This window comes from Ananas comosus, linkage group 9, assembly GCF_001540865.1.
Source record: "Ananas comosus cultivar F153 linkage group 9, ASM154086v1, whole genome shotgun sequence".
Classification (NCBI taxonomy): domain Eukaryota; kingdom Viridiplantae; phylum Streptophyta; class Magnoliopsida; order Poales; family Bromeliaceae; genus Ananas; species Ananas comosus.
In genome coordinates, this window is record NC_033629.1 from 6,189,362 (window position 1) to 6,217,272 (window position 27,911).

At 35.9% G+C, this 27,911-nt stretch overlaps 1 protein-coding gene across 1 annotated transcript; it reads right to left on the reverse strand.

The window, feature by feature from the left end:
- Nucleotides 394-27,911, reverse strand: LOC109715432. The gene is made up of 4 exons (XM_020240412.1): nucleotides 27,766-27,911; nucleotides 26,747-27,440; nucleotides 919-990; nucleotides 394-811 (listed from the first exon to the last, which is right to left on the reverse strand). The coding sequence occupies exons 1-4, from the start codon at nucleotides 27,909-27,911 to the stop codon at nucleotides 809-811; spliced, it is 915 nt and encodes a 304-aa protein (XP_020096001.1). The 3' UTR covers nucleotides 394-808.

Below are 27,911 nucleotides of genomic sequence, written 5' to 3' on the forward strand. Positions count from 1 at the left end.
GCCGTTGGATCTAATAGTTGTATGATCTACCACCCACATCGGGTTGTACCAGTAGCATAGCTCAAATACTATTTTGACAAGGCTATAGAGCAAAAGACAAACTCTACGAAACCAAGGATCCCTATCTGTCAGATCATCACTAAGCATTGTAGGCAGTCTAGTGCTACCAAGGAACGCACAAGCAGCCGTATCAAAGAATGCAGTTGATACGATTGAGTACGCCAGCACAAATATCCAATAAAATCAGCAGACTGCACCGTCCAGTCAAACAAATTGATGAAGCAATCAACCAGTAGATCAAGCAAGTGATTAGCCAGCACAGTCAGACGTCCCAATGCAGTAACACACGATCGTCTATGAACCCATGAGCTGTTAATTGCTGCTATTTGCCGCTGAGATCAAGCCACAGGTGTACATTTGCACAAAGTCCGTATAAATACATTTACGTTCATATAGATTTGTTGGTACTTCATTGTAAGATTACTAGACTGTAGCACATCGATGTGGTTTATCACATGCAGTCCCAGAATACAAAAGAATTATGGAAGCACTAAGAAAAAAAGAAAAGAAAAAAGAATAGTTTCTTATTCCAGCAATTAGCACGCTAGATAAATTAGAAACGAACAGCTAGCAGCTTTTATTCACAAAATTACATGCACTGTTTAGCAACAAAGCTACTAATTTTGGGCTTGTATGATATATACAGACACATACTTTATTTACAGGCCCAGAGCTTCCAAGTTACCATAATAAAGGCGTGAACGATGTCCGTTGTATTATTAATCAGCATGATGCCCCTTATCAACCATTACTGGAAATGAAAGGTAAAATTTAGTGGAAGAAATCAAGAAGCAACAGTGTGCATGGTAGCTACAATGTGCATGGGATAATCCATGAAAACAAACTTAAAAGACTCACCTCAGGGTAGCAATCATGACGAATGATTTCCTGTTTGTGTGGATTAACAATTACTGAACATGATATTCTTCCCTGAAATTAAGAAAAAAACACAGCCAGTACTAAGGAATGTACATAAGTCAATTACTCCACGTGTTTGCATTCATGCAATGAATTTTATCAACAATAAGATACAGGTATAAAATGTCCCTGATGGAATGACGATTACTCCACGTGTTTGCATTCATGCAATGAATTTTATCAACAATAAGATACAGGTATAAAATGTCCCTGATGGAATGACGATTACTCCACGTGTTTGCATTCATGCAATGAATTTTATCAACAATAAGATACAGGTATAAAATGTCCCTGATGGAATGACGATACCACATGGAAGATATCTACCATTAAGTATCTGCAACAGTGTAATAGGGCTTGGGTGTGATGACTCAAAATGGGAACACAAAGATGTCTTCTTACAAGATCAGGAAGATCAGTGACAGCAGGAAGAGTCTGCATTAAATAAAAATAACACCAGGCATTTGACACCAGGCATTTGAATTTGCACTAGTTTGAACCTGCCAAAAGCAGTTCTCTCGGCCTTAACTGAATGCAATGGGAATGCAAGCTCTATAGTGAAAAACTTTACGAGGCGTTTGGTTCAATCTGTCATGGTGAGAATACGCAAAGAATTTCAATATTCGCACATTTGGTTCGTAATTTCAGGAAGATGTAAGGCAATGCTATAATACAAAAGTAATACACTATACCCCAAAAAGGACCCTATCGAATTTTCTAAAAGGTTCCAGTTATCTTGAATTAGTGATTCATGTTTCCCCTCGTACTCCTTGAAACAAAATTTTAGGTGTCCTTTTACCAATTGAATTCAATTTGAAAATAAAAACTATACTTAAATTTTTAAAATAGAAATCATAATTCAAAGTATGAAACTTTGAATAGTAAATTAAAAATTTAAATATTAAAAGAATTGACGATTTTAAAATATAATACTATTTTCACAATTCGAATCCAATTGGAAAAAACAGAAAAATTTATTCCCACTCATCAAATCTTTTAGGCAGATTGCACACAAGATAAAATCATAAAACTATTTTTTAAAACTCTATTAGAATTACAACCGGTGTAGGATTTCTAATTATCAAATTGCCTAGCCAGATTGTTGAACTCTCTTTTACAGACAAAATTAATTTGGCTATAAATAATTATCATCTCTCTCTTTTTTGTAGTTCTGCTCCAAATAGTAATCAACTAGAAGGCTAGATAGCATAATTAAAGAGCGTACGTTTCTCTTTTCTTTTAAAAAAGTCTCCTCCAAATAATTATGAAGCCCTTTTTACATATTTGTTTGTATTACAAAGTAAAAGTTAAATCATCTTTCTTTAGCTACATATGAAAGAAATTTGTTACTCTATTTTTTCTCCTTTTAAATCAATATGTACGCTTCTTCTCACGTAATTAAATTCAATTGTATTTATATTGCAAACAAAGAAAAGAAAAGAAAAAAAAAAAAAAACCTATTCTTAGGAATCATCTTTCTTCAGCAGAATAAAATGTGAGATATTTACTTCCTCCGATTTCTTCGCTTTTAAATCAATTATCCTGTATACTATACTGGCAATAAATTATAATTTTTTCTACTTTAAAAACATTTGTTGGTTCATAAAGAATAGTTAGTGTCCTAGACATTTCTTATAGGGTTAATTTCATACAGGTCTCTTCAAACGTAGTGAATTGCAAATAAATCTCTATAAAGTTTAACTTTCATATGTCGTCCCTACAAAAGTCCTAATGTTTTCAAATATATCCCTGCCGTTAGAATCTGTTAAAAAACATAGTTAACCATAGGTTAAATACTTAACCCTGATTAGTACATTTTTGCCCCTCTTATATTATACTACTGTGATTTTCGGAGGAACATATTTGTGATGCCAAAAATTGACATATCACTTAAAATATAAATAGTTCTATAAAGATAACAAACAAGAGGAACATATTTGAAAGCATTAAAACTTTTGTAGAGACAACATGTGAAAGTTGAACTTTGTAGGAATATATTTATAATTCACTATTTTTTTAGGGGCCTGTATGCATTTAACCCATTTTTATAATCGGTGTGTGTTTGTGTGTGTGTGTGTATATATATATATAAAGAGAGAAAGAGAGAGAGAGAGAGAGAGAGAGAGTTCGGCTGGTATGCTATCGATAGCATGGAGGCCTCCGTGCTATCAAGTTGTTTTTAATGATACGGCTTCCAAATTGACGATCGGCTCCGTTAGACTTAATCTACACTATTGAAATTATTTGGAAACTAAATTTTATAATTTTTCGACATCATTTACTTATCAAATGAGTAGTCTAAAAATGAACGGCTGAAAATAAAAATCTCATAAAAATAATGATAAAAGTTGATCTTACGTTAAAAAGTGAAAAATTTTCTATAAAAATTTTATTATATTTGGATTATTTCACACCGTTAAATTTACAAATGCATCATATCAACCATTAGAATTGTCAATTTTGAAACCTTTTGATCACTAACTAAATAATGTCGAAAAATTATGAAATTTAGTTTCCAAATACTTTTAAAAGTGTAGATCAAGTTTGACGGAGCCCATCGTAGATTTGAAAGTCGCATCATTGAAAACAACTTAGTAGTACGAAGACCTCTGTGCTACGGATAGTATAGTAGCCTAGCTCTCTCTCTTTCTATATATATAGTAGGTCTTGTGTGCTATTAGGAGCACGGAGGCTTCCGTGCTTCTAAGCTATTTTCGATGATGAAACTTTTGAATTGACGATGGGCTCCGTTAGACTTGATGTAGCGTATTTAAAGTGTTTAGAAAATAAATTTTGCAATTTTTCGATATCATTTACCTAGCGGTGATATAGCACTAAAATTTTTTATCAGAGATATTGATCTTGCTATAGATAGTATAAAGAAAATATTGTTGATTTTGAATCCTTTCAATCACTAGGTAAATGATATCAAAAATCAACAAATTTATTTTTTAGATTAGTTCAAATACGCTAGATCAAGTCTAACGGAGCCGATCATCGATTCGGAAGTTCTATCATCGAAAATGGCTTAGGTGCACAGAGGCCTCCGTGCTCCTAATAGCACACAAGACATACTATATATATATATATATAGTAGGGCTACTATACTCATAATATAGAGCCCTTCGTACTCATAAGTTGTTTTCGATATTGGGGTTTTTGAATCGACGATCCACACCGTTAAATATGATCTAGAGTATTTGAAACTTCTAGAAAATAAATTTCATAATTTTTCGAAATCATTATAAAGTCCATCAAGCCGGTATAAAATGAACGGTTAAAATCGAACGACATCCTCAAAATTGATGATCGGATCCTTCAATTTAAGATCAAAGTTATTGAACTTTATTTAGGTAGTGAATATAATTTTCTATAAAAAATTCAACCTATTCCGATTCTTTTTCACCATTAAACTAGCAAATATCTAATACCGGCCATTAAAAATTCTCAATTTGTGAGCTTTTGATCGTACGGTAAATGATATCAAAAAATTATGAAATTTGATTTCTAGAAGTTTTAAATGCTCTAGATACTATTTAACGGCATGGATTGTCGATTTGGAAGCTCTATCATCGAAAACAACTTATGAGTACGAAGGCGATCGTATTCATAAGAGTATAGTAGCCGGACTATATATATATGAGTCAGCTGCTATACTATCGATAGTACCAAGCTTTTGATACTATCGAGTTTTCTGCCGTTAGATCTACCCTCTGATCATTCTCACCCATTAAATCATACTATTCAACCAACCACCCACTCAACTCTAGGTGACCGCAATCATCCTAGCCGCACATCCTTTCATCCAACGGTCGAAAACTCGATAGCACCAAGCACTTGGTACTATCGATAGTAAAGTAGCCTAATTCTCTACGAAATATATTTGACTCTTTCCTATTTATTTTTCAGCAACCATTTTTTTTGCCTACATAAATGTAATTCTTCCCATATAATCAATACAATCATATTTATGTCATAGATGGAGAAAACAATTCTACGCAGTAATCATCTTTCTTCTCTACAATATATTTTGACTCTTTTGATTTATTTTTCAGCGATCATCCTTTTTTGCCTACATAAATGTAAAATATTTATTTTCCCTATTTTTTATGCTTTCAAATCATTATTGATTGGTAATGATTAACTTCTTAATTTTTTGGCTACATGCTGTATAACATAATGAAATCATTATAAACATGCCCATCCTTTGCATATGCATAAATCTACTTTGAATTTTAGCTACCAATCATAGTTCAAATTTAGATTCAATTGCTACAAATTTAGTTTGGGAACATCGTACCATCCACTATCTTCAAATGTTGTTGCAAGTACAGGAAATAAGTCAAAATCTGCTTTGGTTGCATCTATGTCTAGCTGTGGTCTTTGGCATAAAAGGTTAGGTCATCCAAGTCATGTTTTCTAGTAGTGATATAAAAGGGTATCATCACAATGCTTGTAATATTGGCAAATATGTTAAACATCTTTTTAATTCATCTCATTCTCATTCTACCTTTGTGTTTCAATCTGTTCATTCTAGTGTATGGAAAGCTCCTATTGGTTCTGTCTCAAGATACAAACATGATGTTTTATCTAATTACTCTCATTGTTCCTGGATTTTTCTAATGAAATTTAAACATGAAGTGTTTGAAAGTTTCTTGAATTTAAAGCATTCGTTGAAAATGTTTTTCAACAATAAATAACATTTTTCCAGTATGATAGTGAAAAGGAATATGTAAATGGGAAATTCACAACTTCATTTTGATAATGTGGTATAATTCATCAGCTCTCCTGCCCTCATATACTACAGCAAAATAGTGTAGCAGAATGGAAATATAGACATCTCGATAATGTTGTGCGAAGCCCTTTTTTCAACCATGCATGCCTGGATGTTTTTGGGGTGATGCAATTCAAATTGTTGTTTTTCTCATAAATCGCACTTCTATTGTTGTTTTTAAGGGTAAATCACCTTATCATGTTTTGCATTGTCATTCTTCATCTAATTTGCAATTTTTGAAGGTATCTGGGTGTTTATGTTATCCGAATCTACAACGCATCGCGAGGTCACAAGTACTAGGATTTCCATAAATGTCCCAATTAACCATATTCAAATATGAATTTATTATAGATAAAGGTCAATCCTTATAGATATAGAACTACTTGATTTGGTATATCTTATTCCTATCCCATCTATTTAAATTAAATAGAATCCTAATCAGACTTTGATAGGAAGTCGATCTAGACTCTATATAAAGGGGTATTGGTTCTGCTACCTCCGCCTACGCATTCTGGTGAAGAATTACCATCTATTACACACCATACTGGAGAGTGCCTAAGATAGGAGGAAAAACCAAATTACCCAAGTTTGGTTCGCAACTTCCAGATCATAGCCAAACTTCTCGCTTTGGTAGATTGATCAAGAATTTCTTATCTATGCCGCTCTGTGAGTTATTTTATTTTTCTTGTGATCCTGAATTTTAGTGTGTATTTATTTTTATTATTATTTTACATATCGATAAAATCTATCAATTGGTATCAGAGCCTAAAGCAATATATTTAATATTGTATGCATTTTTAATCGGATTGAATTATAATGAGTTTTATAATTATGTAAGAAAAGCATCTCCGGCCAGATTTGATGCGGCCTAGCACAACTTATAAACTGTTCTTCATCTTCTTCAAATTGGTGTTCATATGTTTTTTATTTTTGCCCTGTAAGATGTCGTACAAGTACAACCACTTTTTTTTGTTAACTTGTGGCTCTTTCTCTCACACGGTGACATCTTCATATCTGATGTGGCATAGGTTGACCCTGTTTTGGGTTTTATGTTTTGGGTTTTATGTTTTTCGATGAAACCATATTAATAGAAGAAGATGACAAATAAGATCAATTTATTTTAAATTGATTTTACTTTTAAATTATACAATATTTATTTACATATTGAATTGGCCCATTTGAAATTATTGTTACGCTCTGCATGTAGCGTTATGCATNCTCTGATCATTCTCACCCGTTAGATCAGACTATTCAACCAAGTTGAAAGTTAGTATAGTAGCCCAGCTCTCTCTCTCTCTCTCTCTCTCTATATATATATATATATATATAGTAGGTCTTGTGTGCTATTAGGAACATGGAGGCTTCCATGCTTTTAAGCTATTTTCGATGATGAAGCTTTTGAATTGACGATGAGCTCCGTTAGACTTGATCTAGCGTATTTGAAGTTTTTAGAAAATAATTTTTATGATTTTTGATATCATTTACTTAGCAATCAAAAGGATTCAAAATTAATATTTTTTAACGGCTGAAAATAAAAAATATTATAAAAAGTGGTGATATAGCACTAAAATTTTTTATCAGAGATATTGATCTTGCTATATAGATAGTATAAAGAAAATATTGTTGATTTCGAATCCTTTCAATCACTAGGTAAATAATATCGAAAAACAACAAATTTATTTTTTAGATTAGTTCAAATACGCTAGATCAAGTCTAACGGAGCCGATTATCGATTCGGAAGTTCCATCATCAAAAATGGCTTAGGTGCACAAAGGTCTCCGTGCTCCTAATAGCACTAAAGACATACTATATATANATAAATTTTGCAATGTTTCGATATCATTTACCTAGCGGTGATATAGCACTAAAATTTTTTATCAGAAATACTGATCTTGCTATAGATAGTATAAAGAAAATATTGTTGATTTTGAATCCTTTCAAAAACAACAAATTTATTTTTTAGATAGTTCAAATACGCTAAATCAAGTCTAACGGAGCCGATCATCGATTCAGAAGTTCCATCATCGAAAATGGCTTAGGGTGTGTTTGGTTACCCTGAAAAAAAATTTTCAGGCTTGAAAATTGTTTTACTAGCATTTGGTTTGATGTAAAAAAATTGTCGGAAAAATTATTTTACAGTTTCTAAGAAATTCGTTTTTCGCAGCGACTCGACGGAAAACGAAAACTCACCATGAAAAATCGCGGCTCAGGATCGGGGTCCACAAGCTCATGTAAGAGCTCGTGGACCATGTGAGTGGTCCATACTCACCTACTCTCTCTCTCTCTCTCTCTCTCACTATATATATATATATATATATATAGAACTAGGCTAATATACTATTAATAGCACCAAGTCATTGGTGCTACCAAGTTTTTGGCCATTGGATTAAGAGATGTGCGGTAAGGATAATGTGGGCCCCCTAGGGTTGAGTGGGTGGTTGGTTGAATAGTATAATCTAACGGATGAAAATGATCAAAAGGGTAGATCTAACGGCGGAAAACTTGGTAGCACCAAGTGTTTCGTGCTATTAATATATATAGAGTTGGACTGGGCTACTATTAGTAGCAAAATCGCATTGTTGCTACCAGCTTTTTAGCCTTTGAATCAACTCTTTTCATTATTTCTAACCATGGGATTAAATACTATAACCCAGTGGGGACCACTCAACCCTAGGGGGACCACTCAACTTTAACCGACTAATATCATCCTGACCCTCTAATTTTTCATCCAAAGGTTAAAAACTTGATAGTAAAANTTTTGAAACCCTTTGATCATTAGGCAAATGATGTCGAAAAGATTTGAAATTTAATTTCTAAACACTTCAAGTGGTACAGATTATATTCAATGGTGCCGATCGTCGATTTGGAAGCTCTATCATCGAAAACAAATTGGTGCCAATGGAGTACGTTTGCTATCAATAGTATTCTAGCTGAACTCTATAAATATATATATATATAGTCTGACTACTATACTCTTATGAGTACGATCGCCTTCGTACTCATTAAGTTGTTTTCGATGATAGAGCTTCCGAATCGACGATCCATACGGTTAAACATTATCTAGAGCATTTAAAACCTCTAGAAATCAAATTTTATAATTTTTCGGTATCATTTACCGTAAGATCAAAAGCTCACAAAATTGACAATTTTTAACAGCCAGTATGAGATATTTGCTAGTTTAACGGTAAAAAAGAATCGGAATAGGTTGAATTTTTGATAGAAAATTCTATTCACTACCTAAATAAAGATCAATAACTCCGATCTTCAATTGAAGGATCCAATCATCTATTTTTAGGATGTCGTTCGATTTTAACCGTTCATTTTAAACCCGCTTGATGGACTTTATAATGATTTTGAAAAATTACGAAATTTATTTTCTAGAAGTTTCAAATACTCTAGATCATGTTTAACGGTGTGGAACGTCGATTCGAAAGCTCCATCATCGAAAACAACTTATGAGTACGAAGGGCTCTATACTCATAAGAGTAATAGTAGCCCTACTCTCTCTCTCTCTCTCTCTCTCTCTCTATATATATATATATATATATATATATATATAGAGAGAGAGAGAGAGAGAGAGAGAGAGTGTTAGGCTGGTATACTATCGATAGCACGGAGGCCTCCGTGCTACCAAGTTGTTTTCAATGACGCGGCTTCCAAATCGACGATCGGCTCCATTAGACTTAAAAGTATTTGAAAACTAAATTTCATAATTTTTCGACATCATTTAGCTAGTGATCAAAAGGTCTCAAAATTGACAAGTTTAATGGTAGATATGATGCGTTTGTAAATTTAATGGTGTAAAACACCAAATCTGATGAAATTTTTATAGAAAATTCTTTTCACTATTTAGAGTAAGATCAATACCTCTGATCTTAAATTCAAGTTTTTTATTATCATTTTTTAGAAGATTTTCATTTTTAGCCGTTCATTTTTAGACTACTCGTTTGATAGGTAAATGATGCCGAAAATTTATGAAATTTAGTTTCCAAATACTTTCAATAGTGTAGATCAAGTATAACGGAGCCGATCGTCAATTTGGAAGCCGCATCATTGAAAACAACTTGGTAGCACGCCGTGCTACCGATAGTATACCAGCCTAGCTCTCTCTCTCTCTCTCTCTCTCTCTCTCTCTCTCTATATATATATATATATATATAGTTGAGCTAGAATACTATCGGTAGTAAACGAAGTATTTTACTATCGAGTTGTTTTCGATAATAGAGCTTCCAAATTGACGATCGGCTCCGTTAAATATGATCTAAACCATTTAAACTACCTAGAAATCAAATTTCACGCACTTTCGATATTGTTCTTTNTATATTTATTGTACAATATATTTTATTTACAAATATAAATTATAATATTAATATACGTAAAATGATAATTATTATATATTAATAATATATAATATATAAATAAAAAAATATATATAATAATTTTTTATTTATAACTAACTTTTTCCTTCTTTTTCTTTCTTTTTCTTTCAACCAAACAAGCATAACGGAAAACTATTTTTTCCTACAAACCAAACGCTAAAGAGCGTAAAATTTATTTTCCTCCGAAAACATTTTTTCCACCGAATTTTTTTTTTTCCGCAGTTGTACGAGGAACCAAAAAGCCCCTTACGTGCACAGAGGCCTCCGTGCTCCTAATAGCACACAAGACATTATATATATATATATATATATATATATATATATATATATATATATATATATATGAGTCAGCTGCTATACTATCGATAGTACCAAGCTTTTGATACTATCGAGTTTTCTGCCGTTAGATCTACCCTCTGATCATTCTCACCCATTAAATCATACTATTCAACCAACCACCCACTCAACTCTAGGTGACCGCAATCATCCTAGCCGCACATCCTTTCATCCAACGGTCGAAAACTCGATAGCACCAAGCACTTGGTACTATCGATAGTAAAGTAGCCTAATTCTCTACGAAATATATTTGACTCTTTCCTATTTATTTTTCAGCAACCATTTTTTTTGCCTACATAAATGTAATTCTTCCCATATAATCAATACAATCATATTTATGTCATAGATGGAGAAAACAATTCTACGCAGTAATCATCTTTCTTCTCTACAATATATTTTGACTCTTTTGATTTATTTTTCAGCGATCATCCTTTTTTGCCTACATAAATGTAAAATATTTATTTTCCCTATTTTTTATGCTTTCAAATCATTATTGATTGGTAATGATTAACTTCTTAATTTTTTGGCTACATGCTGTATAACATAATGAAATCATTATAAACATGCCCATCCTTTGCATATGCATAAATCTACTTTGAATTTTAGCTACCAATCATAGTTCAAATTTAGATTCAATTGCTACAAATTTAGTTTGGGAACATCGTACCATCCACTATCTTCAAATGTTGTTGCAAGTACAGGAAATAAGTCAAAATCTGCTTTGGTTGCATCTATGTCTAGCTGTGGTCTTTGGCATAAAAGGTTAGGTCATCCAAGTCATGTTTTCTAGTAGTGATATAAAAGGGTATCATCACAATGCTTGTAATATTGGCAAATATGTTAAACATCTTTTTAATTCATCTCATTCTCATTCTACCTTTGTGTTTCAATCTGTTCATTCTAGTGTATGGAAAGCTCCTATTGGTTCTGTCTCAAGATACAAACATGATGTTTTATCTAATTACTCTCATTGTTCCTGGATTTTTCTAATGAAATTTAAACATGAAGTGTTTGAAAGTTTCTTGAATTTAAAGCATTCGTTGAAAATGTTTTTCAACAATAAATAACATTTTTCCAGTATGATAGTGAAAAGGAATATGTAAATGGGAAATTCACAACTTCATTTTGATAATGTGGTATAATTCATCAGCTCTCCTGCCCTCATATACTACAGCAAAATAGTGTAGCAGAATGGAAATATAGACATCTCGATAATGTTGTGCGAAGCCCTTTTTTCAACCATGCATGCCTGGATGTTTTTGGGGTGATGCAATTCAAATTGTTGTTTTTCTCATAAATCGCACTTCTATTGTTGTTTTTAAGGGTAAATCACCTTATCATGTTTTGCATTGTCATTCTTCATCTAATTTGCAATTTTTGAAGGTATCTGGGTGTTTATGTTATCCGAATCTACAACGCATCGCGAGGTCACAAGTACTAGGATTTCCATAAATGTCCCAATTAACCATATTCAAATATGAATTTATTATAGATAAAGGTCAATCCTTATAGATATAGAACTACTTGATTTGGTATATCTTATTCCTATCCCATCTATTTAAATTAAATAGAATCCTAATCAGACTTTGATAGGAAGTCGATCTGGACTCTATATAAAGGGGTATTGGTTCTGCTACCTCCGCCTACGCATTCTGGTGAAGAATTACCATCTATTACACACCATACTGGAGAGTGCCTAAGATAGGAGGAAAAACCAAATTACCCAAGTTTGGTTCGCAACTTCCAGATCATAGCCAAACTTCTCGCTTTGGTAGATTGATCAAGAATTTCTTATCTATGCCGCTCTGTGAGTTATTTTATTTTTCTTGTGATCCTGAATTTTAGTGTGTATTTATTTTTATTATTATTTTACATATCGATAAAATCTATCAATTGGTATCAGAGCCTAAAGCAATATATTTAATATTGTATGCATTTTTAATCGGATTGAATTATAATGAGTTTTATAATTATGTAAGAAAAGCATCTCCGGCCAGATTTGATGCGGCCTAGCACAACTTATAAACTGTTCTTCATCTTCTTCAAATTGGTGTTCATATGTTTTTTATTTTTGCCCTGTAAGATGTCGTACAAGTACAACCACTTTTTTTTGTTAACTTGTGGCTCTTTCTCTCACACGGTGACATCTTCATATCTGATGTGGCATAGGTTGACCCTGTTTTGGGTTTTATGTTTTGGGTTTTATGTTTTTCGATGAAACCATATTAATAGAAGAAGATGACAAATAAGATCAATTTATTTTAAATTGATTTTACTTTTAAATTATACAATATTTATTTACATATTGAATTGGCCCATTTGAAATTATTGTTACGCTCTGCATGTAGCGTTATGCATGCCGCATCAATGATTTGGCTAGTTTTTGAATCGGTCAAACTATTTATATGGGTTAAGTTGACTAGCCAATTCATTAGTGCAATAGTACGTAATCATGAGTTGCATCTGGCTATAATGTTGTTTTGGTTTATTCTATGTGGTGGATTACTTAGTAGGCATCCGTTTTTAAACATATTATCCAATTAAATTTCTTTATTCATCTAAATTCGATCCGTTGGAGCTTTTATACTTATTAAAGCATCGTGAACATAAGAAGCAGTTCACATAAGGATTTAATTTTACATACAATCTTAATTTATCATAAATCTATTATCTTATATTTATGGTCAAATTAGAATATATAAAGTTTAAATTTGATTGCGATATTATTTTCAAAATATTGCATCTATATTCTTATTTTGACCGGATAAAACATGAAAATCAAATAATCATAATTATTTTTCAATTATTTAATGTTTGGCGCTAGGTTTAATTAATTTTTATTATTTCGATTGATTGGCTGCAAGCCAAAGCGATCCTAATTAAAAGAAATAATGATTTTATTTACATTAAAGTAGCGCTTCCGGATAATTTTCATGTTAATCATGCAGCACTTAGTCAGATTAATTTATTACATCAACTGTTCGGGTGCAAGCCAAAGCGGCCCCGACTAGAAGAAAAGATAAATTAATTGTTTTAAAGAAGTGCATGCAGAAACTTCACCCTAATATTATGTTTAATCTGCTCCCAAAGGAGGAGGTCTAGACATAAAGCCATAAAGGTACATGGGTAGTGCAGGATGATAATTTTCTTATAACTCGTTTGGAGAAATTTGCCTGGCCAAAGTTGACAATTTTTTCATTAGGAAATTTAAAATTATCACAATCTACAGAAAGTTTAAATATCTCTCTGATAAAGAGATTGCATATTTATGCTTATAACTCTGCTCCCAAAAGAGGTGTTGTGATGTCATATAAAACATATGCATAAAGAATAAAAAATACTTATGCTCATAACTCTACTTTCAAAGGAGGTGTTGTGATGTCATATAAAGTATATTTTTCTAATTTTGGTGTGGTAATTTTTGATGTGGTATTTTATTGATAAAAAATGCATTTTATTTTTCAACTATGACTTCATCTTTTGTTCCTATTGGTGATTCTTTTCCTATGCTTAATAGTTCTAATTACTCGAAGTGGAAAGTTTTGGCAAGCACCCTAATGAATAAACTATCTTCCATTAAGTACTCCAGAAATGGCTCGATTCGCGAGCATATTATGGAAATACGAGATATTGTAGTGTAGCTCACTGCACTTGAAGTAACCATCTCTGATTCATTCTTAGTACACTTTATTTTAAATTCTTTGTCATCTGAATACGAACCATTTTAGATCTCTTACAATACACATAAAGACAAATGGTCAATTAATAAATTGTTGACCATATGCGTGCAAGAAGAAGGCAGGTTAATGCAAGAGAAATAAAATGCAATTAACTTTGTTTCTCAAAAGAGACAAAAAAGCGAGCTATAGTAAGGGCAAGAATGACTCCAAAAAAAAAAAAAACACAAGAAAAGTCCATCTGGTTCACAAGGCCAATCTGTCACACCCCAATAATCCCATATCGGATATGAATGGGGATGTGATTGGGTATATAAGAGACTTAGACACTAGTAATAATAACTGGGTTTAAGCATTTTGGATCGGTGGTTGGGCCCAACAAATTATTGTTGCTAGTGGGTTGGGTCGTTACATTTGGTATCAGAGCCAATTCACCAGCCGGAAGTGTGAGATGAGTCTTGGCTGAGCCAAGGTCGGAATGACAGACTGGTCGGTGATTGACAGGCTAAGTCAGGATCGGAATGACAAAGGCTAGCGAGACAAGTCTCACATCGCCTGGTGATCTTGGGTTGTGTGTGTGATTGGACTGACGAGGACATCAGGGCCTTAACCGGGAGAGTCTGTCACACCCCAATAATCCCACATCGGATATGAATGGGGATGCGATTGGGTATATAAGAGACTTAGACACTAGTAATAATAACTGGGCTTAAGCATTTTGGGCCGGTGGTTGAGCCCAATGAGTTATTGTTGCTAGTGGGCGGGGTCGTTACACAATCAAGTAATTGGACTCCCAAATACTTTGTAGGAAAAAAGGTCATATGAAGGATCGCCAAAAGTATCAGAAATAGCTCTAGAAGAAGGGTAAGTTTCTGGCTTTGATGCATGAGTTGCATTTAGTTACTACCCCATCTGATACTTGGTGGATTGACTCTGAAACCACATGCCATGTGGCAAATTCCGTGCAAGGATTTCATAACCGCAGAAAACCCAGTAAAAATGAAACCACTATCTATAAAGTTGAAGAAAATCCAACTAAAGTAGAATTTGTAGAACATTTAGATTAGTTCTTTCTACTGGTTATATTTTGGATTTAGTCGATACATTTTATGCTCCAAATTTTTCTAATTTAATTTCTATTTCGAAACTTGTTGGATTGGGATATAGTTTCAATTTGATAATAAAGTTTTTCTTTATCCTACAAATCTTAGATAGTTGGCTCTGGTGTTTTGAAACATAATCTATATAAAGTATCGTTAGATCATTCATATAGTGAAATCATTCTTACTACTATGCACGAAAATGTTGGATCAAAACGTGGTATTAACAATGAAAGGTCATCCATATTATGACATAATATGTCATAAGAGGTTGGGACACATCTCGAAACAGAGAATCCAAAGATTAATTAGAGAAGGCATTTTAGATGATGTCGATTTCTCTAACTTTGGAATCAACATGTGTGGACTACATAAAAGAAAAGCAGACCAAAACCTCCTCTAAAGGTGCTAAATATTTTATCACATTAGAGTTGATGCATACGAATATATGCTGACCTCTTCCTCTCTCAATTACTAGCCAAAAATATTTTATCACATTTACTGATGACTACTCTGGATATGGCTATTTCTACTTGCTTAAACAAAAATCTGAAGAATTAGATGCCTTTAAGGCATATAAGGCTGAAGTAGAGAATCAACTCGAAAAAAGAATAAAAGTGGTCAAATCATATAGGGGTGGTGAATATTTTGGTAGACAAACAGATAAAGGCCAAATCCCTAGGTCTTTTGCTAAGTTTCTGGAGCAGTGCGGAATTGTTCCACAGTACACCATATCAGGGACACCTGATCAGAATGGTGTTGCTTAAAAAGGAACGGCACATTAGTTGACATGCTCAGGAGCATGATAAGTAATTTTACCCTTCTGATATCATTGTGGAGTGAGGCAACCAAAACTGCTGTGTATATTCTTAATCGGGTCCCTACTAAGGCTGTCACTAAGACTCTTTTTGAGCTTTGGACAAGTAGAAAGCCCAGTTTAAGGCATTTTCATACATGGCGTTGTCAAGATGAGGGCAAATTGTATGACCCACAAAAAAGAAAATTGGACCCTCAAACCATATTAGGATATTTTATTGGTTATTCAGAAAGGTCCAAATGATATAAATTTTACTGTCCATCACTTCCTACAGCTCAGCTTATTGAGGATGGTGCAATCAGTGTAAGCTCTGAACCTCAGTTCATTGAATTTGAGAAAATTCAAGAGCATTTAGATCCTGTACAGGACAAACCGACTATTGTTCCTCATGATTTGATGGTTCCTATTCCAGCATAACAATCAAGCTGTTTTGGAACCACAAGGTGATTGTGAACCTATCATTGATTATTCACATCAAGATGTACACGTGGATAATTCACATCAAGATGTACAAGTGAATAATCCACATCAAGATGTACATGTGTATTGTGACGCCCCAACTTCCCAGAGGGTCACCCATCCTAGGACTACTCTCGTCCGAACACGCTTAACTCACTTAACCTCTTGGGCCTAGCCACCACCCAAAATGCTTAAGTCGGGTTAAGAGTTCTAGCCCTATTATATCTTATATATAGAGGACTACCTGGGTTCTTACAATCTCCGCCCCTTTAAGCCCTAACATCCTCGTCAAGCTCAGACTGACAAGTACCAGGCGATGTGAGACTCGTCTCGCTTGAGAGTATAGTAATGTATATTTATAGTAAGGTAAGTGCAACTATTACAAGAATACCCACAAATAATAAGATATTACAATATATACCAACATTAAGTTCATTCATAAAGTTGTGGCATATAAAGTACTCGGCTAAAAGATGAAGATGATATGATAATTATTGAAGGAAAATTTTAATATAAAGAGATGGACCGCCATAGTTCCTATCATTGTATACTTTTAGTTTGAGAGTTCTAAGATATTTGACTATAAAGTTTTCAATAATGCGCAATAAAGTTTGGAGTATAGAAAATCCGTTCATGTAGTATGATTAATATAAGCCAAGTAGGAGATTGTTAGGATTTTTATAAATGTGGCCCAATTAATCATATTCAAATCTGGATTTACTATAGATAAAGAAAGGTCAATCCTAATAGATATAGAACTACTTGAAATGGTATATTTTATTCCTATCACATCTATTTAAATTAAATAGAATCTTAATCAGACTTTGATGAAAAGTCGATCCGAACTCTATATAAAGGGGTATTGGTACTGCCACTTTCTTATACACATTTTGGTGAAGAATTACCATCTGTTCCACACCATACGGGAGAGTGCCTGAGATAGGAGGAGAAACCAAATTACCCAAGTTCGGTTCGTGACTTTTAGATCATAGCCGAACTTCTCGCTTCCACAGATTGATCAATAATTTCTTATGTATGGCACTCTATGAGTTATTACTGCTTTTAAGGATAAATCACCTTATCATGTTTTGCATTGTCGTTCTCCATCTAATTTGCAATTTTTGAAGGTATATTTGGGTGTTTATGTTATTCGAATCTACAAGACATCACGAGGTCACAAGCTCTCTCCTTGATCTTTTTCCCTTGTGTTTATCTAGAGGAATATCTGATAAACAAAAGATATTTTGATGCCCTTTATCTAAGCACTCATGAAGTTTATATTTCTAGCAATGTTATCTTTGTAGACACTGTTTTTCCTTTTTCTCGTCCCGCAAAATTTACGAAGCATTTAGATCCCTCTTGCTCTAGTTCAAATTTCAACTTTTCAAGATATTCTGTCAAATCCACCCTTGTTAGGTAGTGGTCCATCCACTCTTGACGCGATTTCTAATTTTGACTTCGTTCATTCTTGGAGTTTAGTGTCGCCTCCATCTGTTGCACCTCTACTCCTGTTTCACTAGTTTTTGGGCACTTAGAAAAGCCATCTGCCAATGAGAATTCTTGGCTAAAAGTGAAATATGTTCCTCAACTGGCAGTCGAAAGGAGTTCGGGTCTATACTAGAGGACACTCTTCCAAAGAACCTATTGCACCCGTTTCAACCACCTCAACACCTACACCACCTTTAGCACCTTCAGATGACCTACTCCACTTAATATTCCTCTCTTCTACCCAACCTTATCAGCCAACAAGCTCATGCACTAATTCCATGCTCACAAAGTCCTTAGCCAAGCACAAGGAAGAATCCTCCTCTTTCCTGGCTGCTAAGAATTCTACTCCCTGCTGAGCCTAAATCGTTTTTCTAAAATGTTTCAGGATGCAAGTTGGCAGAACGCCATGAATGAAGAATTTCAAACCTTGCTGTTGAATTTCACTTGGGATTTTGTTCCTCCACCACTATCTGTTAATCTGATTGGGTGCTAGTGGGTTTTTAAGGTCAAGAAAAAGGAGGATGGTTCCTTGGAACTCTCAAACCTCGTCTCGTTGCTCAAGGCTACAAACAACAACATAGCATCGATTTTGATAAGGCCTACTCCTATGCTGTCAAACCTACAACTATTTTGTACTGTTATTTCGATGGCTCTTTTGTCTCGATGGAACCTTCAACAAGTTAGATGTCAAAATTATGTTCCTTCATTAGTGTTCTTTGAACCACCAGATTTCGTGCATCTATCCATCCTAATCATTCATGTATGTGTAATAGCTATAAAATTCGAACTTTGTATAAACCAGGTTATTTAAATTCAAATTTAAAATTAGAATTTGAATCGATATTCAAATTTTGGATAATGAGGGAAAGAAGGCTTATTCCACAAATCAGAAATCGTTTTTGACAAAACAAATAAACTACTTTAGTGATCCGGCAGTGCCGAAAGTTGTGGTGCAATCCGTTTTCATATTTGAAAAAGCACGAAAATCGAGGGGTCTAAATTGGAAAATCATCTTTTTGAAAAAAAAAAAAATCCTAATATTTTATGTGCCATTTTGTAGGAAATCACAAAGGGAGGTGTTTTCTACACAATGTGTGTGTCGTTGTAAGTTGATCTTAAAATATTGAAAAGGGAGGTACTTCGAAGCAATTTTGTCAAACTCTAATTATAGACACTTAGGGTTGCAATCAAACTAACTCAATCCTAAATCCCGTCTCACAGCCTCTAGCCACCAGGGACCATCCCCTACTACGCCGCCGCCGCCAACCCTTGGGAGCTCCGACCATCTCCTTCGGTCACTGGAGCCCCGCCAAAGAAAACCGCACAAACTTCTATCAATATTTCTCTCTCCCTCCACGCTAATTAACCTGAGACCCCCCCTTCTCCTTGGCTACACCACCCCAAACCACCGCCTACAGCTTTTAGTGAGTCCAGCGATCCCCCTTGGCAACCCCGGCACTACTAGGTCCTCCCCCAAGCCGAGTGCAAGTTAATTGAAGGCATCCTTGAATCCGACTGCCGCCGCCACCGCAACCATTCATCACCGCAAGCACTTGTGGATCCCAGGAGATCCTCTAGTGCCGCCCCATCACTTCCAAGCCTTCCCTATCGCCGAACTTCAAACCCCACCCGAGCTCACTTTGTTTGGCGGAGACTCCAAAAACACCGCCGCCACCGCTTCCCATCGCCGACCACCACCTCTAATCGTCCCTCGCCAACCATATCCCCATCCAACAGGCAAGCACACCTCCTAGCCACCGGAGTTAGGGCTGATTTTGGCCGGGCTCTGTGTGACCATCCCTGTTGCTGACAACTCCCTGAAAGGTGCGCATATCCTCCAAAGGTGCCGTGGACATCAGTGCTCATCTTCATCGCAATTCAAGAGGCCTCGGATTGCGGGTTGTACAGCATCGCTCCCGGAGATCTTGAAATCTGCTGTTCAAATAAACCCGAGCGCTTCTCAGCGACCATTCGCACTCCGGACAGCGAGCGAGGGCTACGATACGTCGACCTGTCAGCCTACACATAGTTGGTTTTCTAAGTGCGTGGGCTTTGGTGAAAAGTCCAAACCCTGGCTTTTCATGTTTAAAAATGCAATTAGAATATACGTTAGGAGTTTTTGTGAAAAATCAAGCCATGTGAGATGCCTCGGGCAAAAACCCACCATGTGTGAGACCTCTAGACTAATCGTTCGGGGTCTGATGGCCCTCGCGAAGTATAGTTAGGGTTTTGGAGAGTTAATCAGCAAAATCGCCTATCAAACGCGGTTTTGGATCAGGTTTTGTGTTTAATCTATGTGAATGCCCCGTATTTGTCGTCGAGCCTTGTTGGCTGGTTGATCTCACTATCTCGTGCATTGGGAGACTAGATTAGGTGGCAGAGGGTTCCAAAACTAAAATCGCCATTTATGGAAACCCGATACAACTCAATTTATGGCAAACGCAGTTGTAAGTGTTGTGTTCATGTGTATGCTGCTGGAACACCTAAATCATTGCATTTGGGGACAGCATGTGGTTTACGGTGTGGCTTGACACTTTTAGAGGCACTTTGTGGGTTTTAGAAGTATCCCAGTGAGTTTCTGAAAAGTTCCGACAGGTTTCGAGAATCGGTGGAAAGAATCAATTACACGATGCTTTTGGGAATGTGTGATTAGTGACTTACGGTCACTTAGGGTTAGTCCTGTTTAGTCAAGCGGTTTGTGACCCCGTGGATCTTACATAGGTCCAATTGATCGGTTAGGAGCACCTTGGAGTTAGGTGCTTCAACAGTTTTAGGTCGGTGCTCGATCCGAAGTCAGTGTGATGCCAGCTCGATGACATTCTTTCCCTTTCCCCTATTACTCGATTGCACATATTACATGTTGAGCACTCAATTGGCAGTTGACTTCACTTCTCTTTGCTCTACTTTTATATATTCATCATGACTTAGCAGTGGAGCGGTAGTACTTCACTGGTTGTCAATACACGACTTGATACTTGTCTAACCTGTTTGGTCCATATGAAGTGACTTGATATTTCTTCTATTTTTCATATTTCACTATACTTGAGAGAGGTCTTTGGGCTCATTTATTTATACAAAGTTGGTAAAGCTACATAACGAAAGTCAAGCTGTTGCATCTTGAAAGGGACAAGCTCTTTCAAGCTAGTGTTCTGCTGCATCTATTTGAGGGCCTTGCCAACTACAAAGGACTTGAATTTTAAAGAGAGTGAAACTTCCGTGCCTCGGCTTGATCGGTTCGTCGACATTTTTTTATTTTCTTTCATAGCCTAATCTCTATTTTTGTGTATTCGCACCAACAATTTGTTTTTTCACTAATAATTAATTAAATTCAAATATAAATCTAAATATAAAAATTACTAGATTTAATTATAATTTTAATTTGAATTTGAATTATGGATTTAAAATTTTTTTAAGTTTCTTAAATTTTATTATAATTTTAGCATAATTTTAACTTTAAAATTAAATTTGAATTATGAATTTCAATTTAAATTCGAATTTAATTTCAAATATGAATATAAATTTAGATTTTAGTTTTGATTACGAATTAAGATAGTGGATTCAAAGTTTAATTATAATTTAAAATTTTGAATTTTAATTTGAACATGAAGTTGAATTTTGTATTCAAAATCTCATTCAAATTTGAATTGAAATTAAAATCAAATTTTATATTCAAATTGTAAATGGAAATTTATATTAGAGTTTTAAAATTAATTCATGCATTTAATTTGAATTAATTTTAATGTTGAAGTACAAACTTTAGTTTTTTTATTTTTGTGTTGAAGTTAATTTTACATTTTGAATTACAAAATTCTATTTTAAATATTTTGTGGGCAATTTAAACTTTGTTCGACCAAATAATAGTAATTGGCTAATTCCAATTCTCATCCTTATTATGAACCAAACAAATTAAGATATTCGATCGTTTTGTTGTTCATTCCAGTTCATTGCGATTCTTATTCCAATTTCGATTCCAATTTTCAACAAAACATGCCCTAAATGTCAAAATCAGTCATCACAAATCAAATCACCTGAGATTCGTTGGCCTATTTTGACTCCCCACTGAAAGCCTAAATGCTAGATAATTTTATCCCCAAAGACAAAACTCATGCTTCTAAACTAGAGAAGCAATTTCGGAATCCAATTGGAAGAAGCACATGATACTGTATAGCTAATCATAAAGAAGAACATTCCAGAAAACCCAACATCAACCAAACAAAATTCACGTGCCTGTTTATTACCGACTGCACCCAGGCAACGGCCAACTGGACAAAAAGTTCGTGGAGCCCGGGTCTCCAACAGAGATTTTTTTTAAGGGTAAACCTCAAAAACTATCGCTGTGATTTTGCATTTTTTTATTTTAACATCTTGTGGTTTAAAGTGTATCAATTTAGTATCCTGTGGTTTCATTTTTCTCTTTTCATCAACCCCTCTGTTAACTTTTTATTAAATCATATACAAAAAATTTCAGACATCCCACTTATGATTTATCGAATATTTACTTTAGTATCCTTTAGTTTTAACTTTGTAACTGATTGAACAAAAAAATTAGTGGAGGGAATAACAAAAAGAAAAAAATAAAACCACAGGGTACGAAAGTGATACATTTTAAACCATAGAGTAGTAGAGTGAGAAAGTGTGAAACCACATGTACGGTATTTGAAATTTTTTATTTTTGTAATTAAAAAAATATTAGCAAAAAAATAAAAAATAATATAAAAGTTAAGAAATAAATTTAAAAAAGAAAATGAAAAAATTGATACAAGAAATAAGTGCACATGTAAACAGTTTGCTTTTCTGGTGCATATTTTTGGTAATAACACACAAAATTTATCTGAACTATAGACTATTTTGATTTAACTATCTAATTTTTTAAAATTTTTATTTTACTATTCAACATTTCAATTTATTTGATTGAGTCAATCAACGATACTGTGATTTTAAAATTTGAATGCGTTGTTTATCTTCATAAATTTAGTTATTTTATATCATTCTCGCAATTATAAATTCATTAATGCAAACAATTAGTTTAAACTTTGAAATTAAAGTATCATTAACCGACTCAAATTAAACAAATAAAAAAGTTGCATAGTATAGTTAAAATTTTAAAAGATTGGATAGTCAACTTGTAACACACTTGATCTGTACAAATTGCGAGGTTCGAGTGTTTGATATGGATTCCGAACTTTTCCACACTTGGTGGAAGGTCGTAGATGGTATTCCGACCTAAAAGTTCGATTTCTGGAATTTTGGCTAAGTCCTGAGAGTTTTCACTCTCAGGGACCGGTCCCTGGTAAGAGAGACCGGTCCCCTAAGAACAGTGTTGCGACAGGACTTGAGGCAACCGGTCCCTGGCAGGGAGAGACCGGTTCCCGAACGCTTGTTCTGCGGGAGGGTCCTGAAGGGCCGGTCCGAGCTAGGAGAGACCGGTCCCTCTGGGCGAAAATTGCCCAGACCCGGGCAATGCACAGGTTGGATTGTTGAAGGACCTAACTAGATTTTGTTGCTTTAGAGGGCTTTTAGAGCCATTTTCCCTCTCTCCTTCCCTCACTTCTCACTCTCTCACACCTCTAGAAAGAGAAGAAGAAGAAGAGGAAGAAAAAGGAGGAGAGGAAGAGCTTGCTTGAGGGAGCTTGGAGCACCAACCCTTTCTCTCTTTCTTCATCATTGGAGGCTTGGAGCTTGGACTTGAAGCTTTGTGGAGGATCAAACTCCAATCCTTGAGGGTTTTGAGCTTGGTTTGGAGCATTCTAGAGGTATGTGACTAGTTTCTCTCCTCTAGATCCTAGTTTTGGAGCTTTTTACTAGATGAAACCCTAAATTTGGATTTTAGGGTTTATTTTGGGGATTTTCGATTTGAGGGTTTTGAGACCTAATTGATGGGTTTAGAACCTTGGTTTAGTTTGGAGATCGAGAGAGCTTCCTTCACACTTGGTGAGTTTTTCTCCACCTTAGCTTGAGATGGTTATTGATTGAGCCTTGTATATTGTTCGTAAGGTCCGTTTGACTCTTGTTCCTACATCTTTAGGGTGCTAGGAGACTAGTGGGCATCTTCGTCGGAGCTTACGAAGAGTTGCAAGAGTTGTGGTGGGTTTGACTTCATGAAATCGAGGCGAAATGGCCCCTATGTATTCTATTACTTGTCGTAACGTCAATTTGATTGCATATTCATGTTAAATGAGATTTATGTGAATTTTAGAACACTTAAAATGTATGTCTTATGTATCATAAAATTTTCACTCTATGTAGTAGGGTATTCTGGGTTTTAGCATGCATGTGAGAAGTGGTTTTTTTTGCGAGTTGGGTACTTGTCTTATACGATGAAAATGATTAGAATTATGCATTCATGATCATAATTATCATGCTTGGGCATAGAGACCAAAAGTGTCATAAAAGGGCACTTGGACTAGCAAACTATGCAACTGTTATCTGAGACTTAGTGATAGGCCATTGACATCTTTTATATTCCATGTTAAAGACATGATGACATAGAGATAGGCCTATAAGAGATGTGACGTATTCCATATTGTTAGACATGAGGACTTGGTACTTGAGACGGATCTTTTGGTTACTTGCCATTGTGCTCATTCACACATGTTTGTGAGGATCGCTCCCTACAAGCCGACACTCCGGAGTTGGCCATCGCAATACATGTTCGCCGTGCGGGATTGGGCGCCGAAGTGGATTGCCGTGGGAAAGGCTCATTCCCAGAGTGGGGATGTTGACTACCACGGGGCCATTAGGCTCGGCACCGGCCAGACAGCCTACGGGTGAGTCTTAGGGCCATACAGCCTTCGGGCGGGTCTCTTCAGATTTGATTTTGAGCATTCATCATGCCATGTGGACATTGACTAGAATAGTAAACAATGACATCTTTACTATTTAGCTTGTGGACATCATACTAGTGATACTTTGGTACATTCATACTAGTGTAGCCTTTTATTACTTGAGCAAAATCATGCTAAGTAGAAATATCTTGTGGTAACAAGTATTCATGTTTATTTACCCGTTGTACATATCGCACTTACTCCTACTTGTTTACTGACCCCCTTTTGTAGCTTTTGGGCCTAGTGGCGCATTTCACTGAAATCAGTAATTGCCCACTGGAAACTATTATTCAATAGTTCTCACGTCCCCTATTTCGTGGTTTTATTTCAGAGCCTTCGGCACCAGCGGAGGCACGGGATCGCGGCAAGGGAGTCGCATAGCTAGATAGCGGAGCTTGCTGTTGCTCCTAGGTGGTCACTCTCTTCTTTTTGGTTTTTGTGAGAGAGAGAGTTTTGATACCATGTATAGAGACCACCTATATTTTTATGTTTAGCATTTGTATTTGGGATTCTCCTTGTACTACTTCATGCTTTTATCTAGTGGACTTTCGGCTTTATGTTTATTTCTTTTATTGCAGCTCATAGATACACTTTGCTCTGATACAGCTAGATGTTCTCTCTCTTCTTGCCTTATTTATCGTTTTGTTTTAGACGCATTATATGTTTTAGACATATGACGGGTCTGAGCACGCGCCGAGCAGGCTTCCGCTGGGTCCCGGGGCGTGACGAATTACATGGCGGGTCTGGGCACGCGTCAGGCGGGCTTCCGCTGGGTCCAGGGGCGTGACACAACTTAAAATGGTCTCTAATTTAGGCAAGTTCTGTATTATTTTGTTATGCTTTTTTGAAAGTAAAAGTAAAAAAAATACTATACTCGACTGATTTGTTTTTAATTAAAAATAAAATTTAAGAGTGATCAGTTAAAATATAGGATTTAATCATTTTGAGACGGCGATGAAATTATTTTAATTTTAAAAAAGAAAAAAATATATATAGTGTAATCTTTGTCTTCCTTTTTACGAATAAAGTATGTGGAAGATAAAATAAACAATCAAGTGTTATATCTAAGTATATCCAACGATTCAAATAAGAAATCTCATATCATACAAATTCGGTATTTGGTTTGATATATTTAATTTCAACTGCTGTAATAGGAACTGCAAGGAGAGATCCAACTGCAGCAATTGGAACTACACGCCCAAATTGGCTGCAATTTCAACTACAATAGTTGGAAAGAATAATTTTAAGCAAAAAGTAAGCTTACCCTCCTAATTATTTTTTAAACAAAAAATTTTTTTTTATATTGGAGGTAATCTCACCATCATGTACGTAAAATGATAAAATTTTAAAAATCATTTCTCAACTATGTGCAACCAAACAAATTATTTATAGTTGCAACGTTTTTTACTACATCCAACCAAACAGAATGCATGTAGTTGGATCTGCTGTATTTTCAACTGCATGTATCTTTAACTACACTGTATTTATATTTATATCTAATCAAATGTTCTTTAATTAAAAAAACTGCACGTCCTAACATTTATTTCAAGGCACAGGAGGTAGAGTTGGAAATTATATTTTTCTTAAATTTTACTTTTTTACTTTTATTTTTAAATTTGTTTTACTAATAATATTTTAATGAAAAAAACACTCTCTCTCTCTCTCTCTCTCTCTCTCTCTCTCTGTATTTTTCCTTTTTTAAATCCGAGGTCCACGCCGCGCGGCATTGGCGTCCTGGGCTCCCACAAGTTGTCCGGAAATATTTTCCAGAGAAGCCTTTGACTACTACTTCCTAATTAAAAAAATCTGGCGATAAAAATTTCTAAATTACATTAAAAAAATAAAAATAATTAAAAAATTCAATGAAAATTTAAAATGAAGAGAAAGGCAAAGCAGGGCAGCAAATAAAGTTACCTTAACGGGGATCTGAAAGGAGAAGAGCGCTAGCGTGCCCTCAACCTCAGTAACGGCGTCGAACGGAATGGATCCCCTGGCGAGGTCCTCGATCAGATAAACGGCGTCGTCCAGAACCTCGATCCCGTCGAGCCGGAGCTCGGCGTCGAGATAGGAGACGCCTCGTGCCCTCACGCGGCCGCCGGCGCCGGCGGCAGCGAGGGAGCCGAGCGGACGGCGGCGGTAGCTGACGGAGGTGACGACGGAGCGGTAGTCGAGGGCGAAGAAGTCCGGGTTGCGGACGCGGATGTCGAGGCGGAGGTGGAGGTCGATGGCGGCGAGGGGCGGCGGGCCGACGTGGAGGCGGTCGAGGCGGAGCCTGGCGACGCCGACGTCGGGGTCGGAGGGCCAGAGGATGAAGAGGGCGGCGGCGGCGGAGGCGAACAGGGAGAGGAAGAAGGCGATGCCGCAGCAGGAGGCGGCAGCGCGGCAGCAGCGGCGGCGGCGGCGGCGGCAGTGGTGGAGGCTTCGGAGATGGGGGTAGGCGGGGAGGAGGACGTAGGCGCTCCGGGGATCGTCGAAGTCGGCGCCGACGGGTATGGCGTAGTAAGGAGATAGTGCTGGAGGAGGAGGAAATAGTGCTGGAGGAGGAGGAGATGCTGCTGGAGGAGGAGGAGGAGGAGGAGGAGAATATGCTGAAGAGGAGGAGGCAGGAGGAGGAGGATATTCGGAGGAGTAGGAGGAGGAGAGATACTGCGGAGGAGGAGGAGGAGGAGGAGGAGGAGGAGGAGGAAGGAAAGGGTCGGAGGATTCTTGCTCTTCCGCCTTCGCCATTTGCGAGTATGAGTCTCGCACGCGCGATTGCTTCCCCCGTCGGTTGGGTTTGCCGGGAGGCTGTTTTCCCTTGTTTGCTTTTTCTAATATTTTTCTAAAATTAATTTTAATTTATTTTTATATTTATATTTTATAATAAAACATTATTATTATAATAAAGTATTTATAAAAAGAAGCGGTGAAAAGTGAAAAGTGTTGCGTCGTACTGGCACAGTAGACACTGTCCAAATGATGGTACCATTGTGAACCCACAGGGCGCACAGAGGTACGGGGTCCGGATGGTACGATATCGAACGACGGGCCCGTAAGGCGTGGCCCCACAATGCAGCTGTTCACAAATGAACGGTGCCAT

Coding starts and splice junctions, on each gene's coding strand:
- LOC109715432 (XM_020240412.1), bottom strand. CDS start 27,911: ATGGCACCGTTCATTTGTGAACAGCTGCATTGTGGGGCCACGCCTTAC. Junction 27,441..27,765: donor GGACAGTGTCTACTGTGCCA/GTACGACGCAAC, acceptor ATATCCTCCTCC/TCCTGCCTCCTCCTCTTCAG. Junction 991..26,746: donor CCTTTCAGATCCCCGTTAAG/GTAACTTTATTT, acceptor TCTTAATTTCAG/GGAAGAATATCATGTTCAGT.